Source organism: Somniosus microcephalus, chromosome 26 (assembly GCF_052327205.1).
Source record: "Somniosus microcephalus isolate GS21.2 chromosome 26, FLI_Smic_1.0, whole genome shotgun sequence".
NCBI lineage: Eukaryota > Metazoa > Chordata > Chondrichthyes > Squaliformes > Somniosidae > Somniosus > Somniosus microcephalus.
In genome coordinates, this window is record NC_141012.1 from 8,064,373 (window position 1) to 8,076,543 (window position 12,171).

The 12,171-nt window shown below is 50.1% G+C and overlaps 1 protein-coding gene across 3 annotated transcripts in view; it reads left to right on the forward strand.

Annotated features, from left to right (window-relative positions):
- Positions 1–12,171, forward strand: part of LOC147100257 (transmembrane protease serine 4-like) — a 63,604-nt gene that overhangs the window by 34,599 nt on the left and 16,834 nt on the right. For 2 of the 3 annotated variants that reach the window (XM_085967766.1, XM_085967767.1), the window contains exons 3-7: positions 1,167–1,277; positions 5,340–5,492; positions 5,585–5,714; positions 8,534–8,641; positions 10,333–10,373. In XM_085967766.1, the coding sequence (XP_085823892.1) occupies positions 1,167–1,277; positions 5,340–5,492; positions 5,585–5,714; positions 8,534–8,641; positions 10,333–10,373 (543 nt within the window). Of the gene's footprint in view, positions 1–250; positions 1,278–5,339; positions 5,493–5,584; positions 5,715–8,533; positions 8,642–10,332; positions 10,374–12,171 lie in introns of those variants that run through there. The other variant, XM_085967765.1, reaches the window with a different exon arrangement.

A 12,171-nucleotide genomic window follows, 5' to 3' on the forward strand; every position in this document is an offset into this window, starting at 1 on the left:
GCTGAGGGAGTGCCGCACTGTTGGAGGGGCAGTGCTGAGGGAGTGCCGCACTGTCGGAGGGGCAGTGCTGAGGGAGTGCCGCACTGTCGGAGGGGCAGTGCTGAGGGAGCGCCGCACTGTCGGAGGGGCAGTGCTGAGGGAGCGCCGCACTGTCGGAGGGGCAGTGCTGAGGGAGTGCCGCACTGTCGGAGGAGCAGTGCTGAGGGAGCGCCGCACTGTCAGAGGGGCAGTACTGAGGGAGCGCCGCACTGTCGGAGGAGCAGTACTGAGGGAGCGCCGCACTGTCAAAGGAGCAGTACTGAGGGAGCGCCGCACTGTCGGAGGGGCAGTACTGAGGGAGCGCCGCACTGTCGGAGGGGCGGTACTGAGGGAGTGCCGCACTGTCGGAGGGGCAGTACTGAGGGAGTGCTGCACTGTCGGAGGGGCAGTACTGAGGGAGTGCTGCACTGTCGCGGTGCCGTCTTTCGGATGAGACGTTAAACTGAGGGCCCGTCTGCCCCCTCAGGTGGATGTAAAAGATCCCACGGCACTATTTCGAAGAGCAGGGGCCTTCTCCCCGGTGTCCTGGGCCAATAGTTATCACTCAAGTGATATCACAAACCGATTATCTCATTGCTGTTTTGTGGGAGCTTGCTGTGTGCAAATTGGCTGCCGCATTTCCTACATTACAACAGTGACAACATTCCAAAAGGATTTCATTGGCTGTAAAGTGCTTTGGGATGTCATGAGGTTGTGAAAGGTGCTGTAGAAATGCAAGTTTTTTAAAATCTGATCTTCCTTCCTGGAAACAAGGGCCACTCACTCTCCCATTCTTGGAGGAACCTCAGTGAATTTGTTACTTGCCTCCACCCACCACCCCCCCCTTCCCCCCAACTCCCCTCTCCCTGGGAAGGGGTAGAATATTATGTGGATTTGCCCCTTTAAAGCCTTAGCACTTTTTCTTACCAATCCTCTACGGCCTTGTTTCCACAAACACATCAGGATGTCGAGTGCATTCCTAAAGTGTTGAGATGCTACCCAAGTAATGGAGTCCAGCTACCAGCTCGAGGCTCCAATCCCAGTCCCTTCCCCCTCTAGAGCCTGTGGGTTTTGGGACCATTCAATGGCGAGGGTCAAAACTGAATCACACACAGGCACACAAATAAATAATGTTTTCTGTTCTCCAGAAATCTCTACCAGTATTCCGACCACAGGCAAAATGAAGAAACAGAAGACCATCATAACCGTGCTGATGGTCCTCATTGTTGCAGCAATTCTTGGAGTCGGCATTTATTTTGGTAAATTGACTTTCTTGTTCTGTATATTAAAAAAAAAGTTATTATATAAAATGTGGCTCCTTCCTGTGCACTTCATTTTCTCCCGTCCGCTCTTTGAAATGCTGGCCCGTGGCCCGGCACCTGCTTGTCCATTGTTCACGGGCAAGTGTGGGCCAGCAAACATCCACAGGATAATCTGCCATGTGGGGCATCACAATTGAGCCTGATCTAATCCCCGTCCAGCAGCCACCAACACGGTAGGGATTTTCCAGTAGGGATCGCAGGATAATGATCAGGATTGATGCTTCTGGCGGATTTTTAAAAAACTTCCACATCCCTGCCCCGCCCCCACCCCAAGAGTGGAGTGGCCCCTGTCACTGGAACATAGGAACAGGAGGAGGCCATTCAGCCCCTCGAACCTGTTCCATCATTCAATTAGATCGCGGCTGATCTGTATCTTAACTCCATCTTCCCGCCTTGGTTCCGTAACCCTTAATGCCCTTGCCTAACAATAATCTATCAATCTCAGTTTTGAAATTTTCAATTGACCCCCCAGCCTCAACTTTTTTTGTGGGGGAGAGTTCCAGATTTCCACTACCCTTTGTGCGAAGAGATGCTTTCTGACATCACCCCTGAGCGGCCTGGCTCTAAATTTAAGGTTATGCCCCCTTGTTCTGGACTCCCACACCAGAGGAAATAGTTTCTCACTAGCTACCTGATCAAATCCTTTAATCATTTTAAACACCTCAACTAGGTCACCCCTTAATCTTCTATACTCCAAAGGAAACTGATTTGAGCCTTGATATTAGTACAGATGAAGTAACGGAGGATTGATGAAGGGAATGCAATGGATGTTGTCTACATGGATTTTAGGAAGGCGTTTGACAAAGTACCACAGAAGGCTGGTTAACAAAATTGAGGCTCATGGAATAGGTTGCTCAGTGGCAGCTTGGGTAAGGAATTAGCTAAAGGACAGAAAACAGCGAGTTGTGGTAAATGGCTGTTTTTCAGACTGGAGGATGGTAGACAGTGGTGTTCCCCAAGGGTCAGTGCTGGGGCCACTGCTTTTTAAAAATATATATAAATGACTTGGATATTGGAATATAGAATAGAATTTCTAAATTTGCCAATGACACAAACTTGGGGGTGTGGCAAACAGTGAAGATGATACCAGTCGACTGCAACAGGACATAGAAAGGCTAGCAGAATGGGCAGACAAGTGGCAGATGGAATTTAATACAGAGAAGTGTGAGGTGATGCATTTTTGGCAAAAGGAATGGGGAGAGGCAATATACACTTAATGGCACAGTTTTAAAGAGTGTGCAGGGAGTTAATGTGTATAGGTCCCTGAAGGTGGCAGGACATATTGGCCTAGAAATTCGGCGCCAAGCTCACCTGGGCACCGGAATTACCGCTGCGATCGGAGCCGTTGCACCCGCCGGAAATTCAGTTTGAGCGCCCCAAGAGGGACGCGGGGCGCTGCTCGAGGTGCCCCGCGTCCCTCTTAGGGCGCTGAAACTGAATATCGCGGCGCTACGTGCCGCAGCGCCACACGCTGCGGCACGGCGTGCTGCGGTACTGCAGGCCTTCCTCCCCTTCTTAAAGGGGAGGGGCCTACACCAGCGCGATGACCGATCGTGACTGCTGGCAAAAGAGCCCGGCACCGAGGAGAAGTGCCGGCACTGCCCGGGGCGGGGGGGATCAGGAGACCGGGGACGGAGGTGTTGGCAGGCGGCCACCAAAAAAAATGGCCGCCCCGCACCTCCACCTTAATTTGCGCCACTACCACCACAGGTAGGCCCCGTGAATGGGGCGCAATTTGCGATCGGCGTTAGAGGCGGGCGCGACCAAATATCGCAATCGGGGCGGTAGCGGGGCGCTGCGCACACCAATGACATCATCAGTGGCAGCGCAGCGCTACAGGCTAACGCCGCCATTAGCGCCCCGCTAAATATCGCGGGAGGCGTGGCCAGTGGCGCTAAAGCCACTGAGTGCCCTCTTTAGGTGCTAACTGGTGGCACAGCCCACCGAATTTCTAGGCCATAGTGGTTAGCAAAGCGTATGGGATCTTGGGCTTCATAAATAGAGGTATTGAGTACAAAAGTAGAGAAGTTATACTGAACCTTTATAAAGCGCTGGTTGGGCCACAACTGGAGTATTGCATCCAGTTATGGTCACCACACTTTAGGAAGGATGCGAAGGCCCTCGAGAGGGTGCAGAGGAGATTTACCAGAATGGTTCTGGGGATGGGGGATCTTAGCTACAAGGACAGGTTGGAGAAGCTGGATTTGTTTTCATTAGAGCAAAGGAGGTTGCGGGATAATTTGATTGAGGTGTACAAGATTATGACGGGTTTGGATAGGCTAGACGGGAAAGGCTGTTCCCACTAGTTGATGGTACAAGGACTCCGGGACACAGATTTAAGGTTTTGGGCAAGAGATACAGGGGGGATGTGAGGAAAAACTTTTTTATGCAGCAAGTGGTGAGGACCTGGAACTCGCTGCCGATGGAAGTGGTGGAGACGGAGACACTCGGGTTGATTTTCCTGGAGCCGTCAGGCGGGGTTTCAGGCGTGTAGGGGGGGGAAACCCTGAATTCGGGGGTCCCGACACCATCCCGCCCAAAACCCCGCCCCACGCAAGTTTGAGGCAGCGGGTACCCGCCCCGCACTGGGACCCGCCGACCTCAGGCGGGAAGGGATTAGTGCCAATTAACTGCCTGTTAACAGGTAGTTAACAGGCAGTTTTTAGTCTAATCCCTATTTTGAGGGGTGTCATGTGGGATTCCCGACGGCTCCAAACTGGGCCGTCGGGTTGAAGGACTTGGAGGGGTCGCGATGTCGGTGTTCAGGTGAGTGATGGGTGCATGAGTGCAAAGGTAAGTGTGTTTGGTGTGTCTAAAGTGTGTAAAGAACTTTTACTTACCTGTACTTACCTTAACAGCCTTTCTTCCTGTAGCCGTCGGGAGTGCAGCACTCAGCTGGAAATGAAAGCTGAACGGCTGCGATCTGTGAAAAGTGACAGCCTTCAGCTTTGGGTGCTGCTGAAAGTTCTAACTGAGTCTGTGCAGAAGGACCTCATGCTAGAACTCAGACTGTCAGGGGTCGATTTTGTTGAACCTGTCGGGAAGAAGGTGGGACTTCCCCTTTCGGGTTTCTGACCCGCCTACTTCGACGTCCGGCCAATCCAAGCGATTTTCCCTTGATTGACCTTGTTGAGCCCGCCCAGCTTCGGGAAAATCGACCCCTCACTGTTTTCAAGGGGAGACTGGATAGGCACTTGAGGGAAATAAACTTGCAGGGCTACGGGGATAGAGCGGGGGAATGGGACTGACTGGATCGCTCTACAGAGAGCCGGCACGGGCTCGATGGGCTGAATGGCCTCCTTCTGTGTCATTATGACTCTGAGATGGTGGGGTTTTCTGTTTTGTAAACGGAGACAGGAGTCATCAGAACCTCCTTGTATGGGGTGGGTGGGCGGTTGTCATTTACGAAGGTGTGAAGAGATGATGGTTTTAGCCCGAGAGGTTTAGGAATTGTTTGCAGCAGCCCTTTGTCTGGCACAAGCAAAAAACTAAACAAAAAAGGGTCACACCAGTGGGATCTCGAGACCAGCAGAGATTTCTCCCGGGTTAAACAACCTGTGCTTTACCGCTGCCCGTCTGCTCGCTTCACCCAGCACGACTCACTGGACAGCGATTGGGAGAAGCAATCCCGGCTAAATTCTGTCCCGTTCTTCCAAGTCCGGAGACATTGAGTTGATTTCTGTGGTCTCCTTGTCAGAGATCATCTAAGTTGGTGCATAACGGGTTTGAAGCTGGGATACTTCCCGGGCTGGGACTCCTCTGCCCAGTCTCCCATGGTCGAATGTCCCGCTGGCGCTCTGCGTGCCGGATCACGACGGGGAATCGTTGCTTAAGAATATTATTGGATGGTTATTTTCATTGAGCTGAAACGTCGCCCCAGTCCGCAATGCTGGAGGTGTTGCCCATGGACCGTGAGCTGTCTCACCAGCAACACTGGGGCAGCCAGGAGCCCCTGCAGCTTTACTGATGTCTAACCAGCGTCATCCTCTCCCTTTGCAGTGAAGGTCGCCATCGACGCGCACTATTACTGGTGTCCAAGCTCGTTTAAGTTCATTCCTCTCAACTCGCAATGCAATGGAATCATTGACTGTTCGGAAGGGGAAGATGAGCATGAGTGTGTGCTAAACAACACCTTCCGAGGGCAATTCCCCGGTAAGCACAGAATCATCTGGTGTATGTTTTTTTTGATTCGAGACTGCCCTGTCGGATGAATGATAGCGGCAAGCTGTTGTGTTCTCTTTCAGTGCGGGTATACGGACTCAACTCCATTTTACAAGTGAAAGATTCAGCAACCCAGGAGTGGAAAAGCGTGTGTCATGACAACTGGCGACCTACCCTTGCACAGGCAACATGCAACCAGCTGGGCTACTCCAGGTACTGAAGAGCTTTCAAATCTGCTTTCCTCCTAACGTCTTTCGGATGAGACATTAAACTGAGGCCCCGTCTGCCCTCTCAGGTGGATGTAAAAGATCCCAAGGCACTATTTCAAAGACGAGCAGGGGAGTTATCCCCGGCGTCCTGGCCAATATTTATTCCTCAATCAACATCACTAAAACAGATTGTGATGAAATATTCCATTCATCACTGCCTGTGACTGTGGTTGGTTTCAGGTTTCCCCTCACCATTGTATTGCCTGTGACTGTGGTTGGTTTCAGGTTTCTCCTCACCATTGTATTGTATATTGGAATGTATGGAATGTGTTGTGTGTAGGGCTCCGCCCATACCTGGCCTCTATGTAAGCCAGCTCAGTCTGGCCTCATATCCAGTACTGCAGAGCTCCAGATGGAAGATACCTCTCTCCACTGCGTGTTATCTTCTAAGTTAATAAAAGCCTTGTTTTGTTCCGCTAACATCGAGTCTCGGGATTATTGAGGCACATCACAGATTGGCCTAGAAATTTGGTGGGCTGCGCCACCAGTTAGCGCCCAAAGAGGGCACTTAGTGGGTTTAGCGCCACTGGCCATGCCTCCTGCGAAATTTAGCAGGGCGCTAATGGCGGCATTAGCCTGTAGCGCTGCGCCACCACCGATGACGTCATCGGTGTGCGCAGCGCCCCGCTACCGCCCCGATCGCGATATTTGGTCACGCCCCCCGCTGTAACGCCGGTCGCAATTTGCGACTGGTTCAGGGGGGCCTGCCTGCGACGGTAGTGGTGCTAATTAAAGGGGAGGTGCGGGGCGGCCATTTTTTTCGCTGGCCGCCTGCCAGCACCTCCTCGCGCCGCCGTCCCCGGCCTCCTGAGGCCCCCCGGGCAGTGCCGGCTGTGTCCCAAGAGCCCGGCACTTCTTCTCGGTGCCGGGCTCTTTTGCCGGCATTCGCGATCTCCGATCGCACTGGTGCAAGCCCCTCCCCTTTAAGAAGGGGAGGAAGGCCTGCAGTACCACAGCGTCCCGTGCCGCAGCATGTGGCGCTGCGGCATGGTGTGCTGCGATATTCAGTTGCAGCGCCCCAAGAGGGAAGCGGGGTGCCTCGAGCAGCGCCCCGCTTCCATTTGGGGCGCTGAAACTGAATTTCCGGCTGGCGCAAGCGGCTCCATCCGGAGCGGTAATTCCGGCGCCCAGGCGAGCTTGGCGCCCCACCGAATTTCTAGGCCATTACCTGGTAATTTATCTTGTTGTTATTTGTGGGACCTTGCTGTGCGCAAACATTACAGCAGTGACTACATTTAATTGGCTGTAAAGCATTTGGGACACCTGAGGTCGTGAAAGATGCTATATAAATGCAAGTCTCTCGCTCGCTCTCGTGCGCTCACTCGCTCTCTCACGCTCTCTCTTGTGTGCGCGCTCTCTCTCTCTCTCTTTTTTTCCTCATTCTCTTTCTTGTTCTCTTTGCTCTAAATGTATCTGAAGGGAGACCCTTCACTGATTGATTCCAGCTTCTGACCTAGCTGTTGCTGTAGCTAAGCTAAAGGAAGCTTTGCATTTTTTCAGTGCCTTGTTGCCGAGCATATCAAAGCACCTCATAAAGAATGAATTACTTTGAAGAGCAGTGACTGTTATGCAGGCAAATGCAGTGGACATTTTGTGCATAACAAGATCACGCCACACCCGAGACATGGATGACCAGTTAATGATTTTTTTAGTGGCTGAAGGCATAAATATTGCCCAGGACACGGAGAGCTCCCTGCTCTTTCAACACTGCCATGGGATCATGAACAGGCAGACCGAGTCCCAGCCGAAGGATTTCCTGTTTAAAAATGAGCTGTTTACATACCTCTTGTTTGCAAATGAAACAAAGCTGGGTGATGCTGCAAACTGGGATCAAGCTGATCAAATACAGAAAGGCCTGGGTATGATGGGGAGCTGGATTGATGAGTGGCAGAATATACGGCACAGAAACAGGCCATTCGGCCCAACCAGTCCATGCTGGCGTTTATGCTCCACTCGAGCCTCCTCCTGTCTTTCCTCATCTAAATCTATCAGCATAACCCTCTATTCCCTTCTCCCTCATATGCTTGTCCAGCCTCCCCTTAAATGCATCTATACTATTCGCTTCAACCGCTCCCTGTGGTAGCGAGTTCCACATTCTCACCACTCTCTGGGTAAAGAAGTTTCTTCTGAATTCCCTATTGGATGTTTAATGTAGACAGACACAGAGTCATGATGTAAATGGTGTTGCTGTACAGAACACAACACAGGAGAGGGGTCTGGGGAGACTGGTGGATAGATCAATGAAGCCATTGGCAGTGTATGGCAGCAGTAAAGGGAACAAATCTGATCTTGGGTTGTATAACTAGAGAGATTGAGCACAAATCAAAGTGGGTGTTGGAGTTTGTACAGAGCGCTGGTGCGGCTCCTCCTGGGGTACTGGGTACGATTCTGGGCACCGTATTATGAGAAAGTGACACCAGGCATTGGAGAGGGAGCGGCAAAGGGCATCTAAAACTGAGAGCTGGGATTAGACAATTGAGACAGGAGGAGAAGCTGCAGAAACTGGGCATCAGGAAGACGGAAATGAGCTCGGCCCTAATCTCAAACGTCTCCCTGCAAAGACCAGCCTTGAACAGAACGTTGCACTGTTGCGGAACTCGTAGCTTTAGAATCCCAGCAACGGTCACCCCGCTAAAGCACATCGCGTTGGATCTCGGATTGGACAAATGCGGCGGGCCGTGTCTGCCAACAGTCCTGTGGCGACCATGATGTATTGGCCGCGTTTGGAAGGGTTTTGTTTTGACCAGTGTTATTGCTCTGCAGGAACCCTGTAAGTACTCCCATGGAAATGAATCTCTGGCCCGTGCACAAGATAATCAACACCAACAAAATCACCAACTCTGCTTCCATCCAAAGTGTTTTAACAGAAGGGTGAGTAGATTCTGGTGCCTGTAACCCAATATTGTTTAATGGGCTGATGCATAGCACAGGTGTTCACGCGCTCGCTTATCTTTGGTCACGGGATTTCCAGTTTGCCACGGGATGTGGGAGTGGATGGGTTTTTTGGTGGTGGGTTGGGTGGTGGTTAGGATCCTGAATTTAGATTCCAATTTCCGAACAGATTTTGTCTGAACATATTCCAGAGATGAACAAATCTGGATTTGGGAATGGGGCCCCTCGTGGATGTGCTTGAGACGCTGTCACTGCCGACTGCACCTCCGGGTCCCTCTAACTCTGGGAGCAATCCATCTGCCGTTCAGATCCGGGCAGGGCCTTGCAGAGGTGTTCTGATGGGTTGAGGCACTTTGAGGAGTTCCGCGGTGGGCATGTGAGGTAGATTTGCTCCTTAATCTGATGGAGCGGATTGGCTGCCCTTTATAGAACCCGCCCAACTCTCCATTCTTTGAAACCAATGGAATGAAAATCGGGCGGGTTTTATATCGAGCGGGCAATCCGCTCCGCCAGCTTTGTGAAAGCCTAAGTCTACCCCTTGGTTTTACCGGGGCCTCAGTCCCACGCAAATCACTTTTTTTTCATACTGCCGAGATATATAGGAAGAGAGAGAGTGGGACAATTTCATCCCAGCAATCAAAGAATCATAGAATAGTACAGCACAGAAGGAGGCCATTCGGCCCATCGAGTCTGAACCGGCTCTTTCGAAGAGCAATCCAGTTAGTCCCACTCCCCACTCTTTCCCCAAATCCCTGCAATTTTTTTTCTCCTTCAAGTATTTATCCAATTCCCTTTTGAAGGCGACTATTGAATCTGTCTCCACCGCCCTATCAGGCAGTGCGTTCCAAATCCTCACCACTTGTTGCATAAAAATGTTTTTCCTCATCTCGCCTCTGGTTCTTTTGCCAATCGCCTTCAATCTGTGCCCTCCGGTTACCGACCCTTCAGTTTCTCTCTCTTTACTCTATCTAAACTCTTCATGATTTTAAACACAAATCGTGGCCTGTTACAGGGGTACGGTAGTATAGTGATTATGTTACTGGACTACTACAGAGGCCTGGAATAACCATCCAGGAGTTCAAATCCCACCACGGCAGCTGGGGAATGTAATTCAGTTCATTCAATAAATCTGGAATAAAAAGCTAGTATCAGTAATGGTGACCATGAAACTACTGGATTGTCATTAGAAACCCATCTGGTTCACTAATGTCCTTTTTAAGGAAGGAAATCTGCCGTCCTTACCCAGTCTGGCCTATATGTGACTCCAGACCCACATCAATGTTGATTCTTAACTGCCCTCTGAAATGGTCTAGCAAGCCACTCGAGGGCAATTGGGGATGGGCAACAGTACTGGCCTAGCCAGCAATACACACATCCCGTGAATGAATTTTTAAAAAAACCAGACTTTTTGCTGTTGCTGGTGTAAGGTCACATGATACCTGTCCGAAAACTGCTCCAGATATTAAATAGCTTGTGACTGAAAGTCAGGAGCAAAGCACAACGCTTCCTGAATTAACTGTCTGTATAATTGCAGCATTTTATTATCTCTCCCTGGCACCCAGTCAATGTCCCAACACTGGGAGACAAAAATAGATGTTAAAATAAAGTTGCATCTTAACTGAAAAGTAAACCAGCCTCTGAACCAATGTTTCCTTCTGTTTACTGTTCAGGTCTTGCTTCTCTGGGAAGATTGTGTCTCTTATCTGTGCACGTGAGTTGATATTTCATTTAAAGGGGTGTCAATTGTTTGGTAAACTGTTCCTTTTAAAAGAAATTGAATTGTCCAGAGTCTCCGTGTATTTTGTGAAATCACTGAAGAGTTTTCTTGTGGGAAGGTGCAGAGGAAGATAGGAATTGCTAGTTAGTAAAAAGACCAAGTTCCGTCTAGTTCGTCTTCTACCATCCTGGTCGTCGCACGAAACAACCATAATGGAGTTGTTGACTGATCATAGCAATCAATCTTTATCAATCAGTCTACAACAGACCCAGACATTGGGTGTCTTGGATGGTTCATATTGCTGGTTGGTTCTTGGGGTAGCGTGGAGATCGAGTTCTTGTCTAGCCATTGTTTGCGGTCACTGGCCTTGCTGTGGCTTCATGAAACATAGAAACATAGAAACATAGAAGCAGGAGTCGGCCATTCGGCCCCTCGAGCCTGCTCCGCCATTCAATGAGATCATGGCTGATCATCCAAATTCAGTACCCTGTCCCTGCCTTCTCCCCATATCCCTTGATCCCTTTAGCCTTAAGAAATATATCCAACTCCTTCTTGAATATATTTAATGAACTGGCCTCCACCGCCCTCTGTGGCAGAGAATTCCACAGGTTCACCACTCTCTGGGTGAAGAAATTCCTCCTCATTTCTGTCCTAAATGGCTTACCCCTTATCCTTTAGACTATGACCCCTGGTTCTGGACTCCCCGGCCATCGGGAACATCCTTCCTGCATCTAGTCTGTCCAGGCCTGACAGAATTTTATAGGTTTCGATGAGATCCCCTCTCAACCTTCTAAACTCCAGTGAGTATAAGCCCAATTGACACAATCTCTCCTCATACGTCATTCCTGCCATCCCAGGTATCAGCCTGGTGAATCTTCGCTGCACTCCTTCCATGGCAAGAACATCCTTCCTCAGATAAGGCGACCAAAACTGCACACAATACTCAAGATGCGGTCTCACCAAGGCCCTGTACAACTGCAGTAAGACATCTTTGTTCCTGTACTCGAACCCTCTTGCTACGAAGGCCAACATACCATTTGCCGCCTTAACCGCCTGCTGCACCTGCATGCTTACCTTCAGCGACTGGTGCACAAGAACACCCAGGTCTCTTTGCACTTCCCCTTCTCCCAATCTATTGCCATTCAAATAATCTGCCTTCCTGTTTTTGCCACCAAAGTGGATAACCTCACATTTAACCACATTATAGTGCATTTGCCATGTTTCTGCCCAATCACCCAACCTGTCCAAATCGTACCAGAGTTTCACGACATCCTCCTCACAGCATACCCTCCCACCCAGCTTTGTGTCGTCTGCAAATTTGGAGATACTACATCCAATTCCCTCGTCCAGATCATTAATATATGTTGTGAACAGCTGGGGTCCTAGGACCGATCCTTGCGGTACCCCACTAGTCACTGCCTGCCACTCGGAAAACAACCCGTTTATTCCAACTCTTTGCTTTCTATCTGCCAACCAGTTCTCTATCCAAGTCAATACCTTGCCCCCAATCCCATGTGCCTTAATTTTGCACGCTAATCTCTTATGCGGGACCTTATCGAAAGCCTTCTGAAAGTCCAAATACACCACATCCACTGGTTCTCCCTTATCTATTTTACCAGTTACATCCTCAAAAAATTCCAGTAGATTAGTCAAGCACGATTTACCTTTTGTAAATCCATGTTGACTTTATCCGATCCTGTCACTGCTTTCCAAGTGCTCTGCTATTACATCTTTTATAATGGACTCTAGCATTTTCCCCGCTACCGATGTCAGGCTTACCGGTCTGTAATTC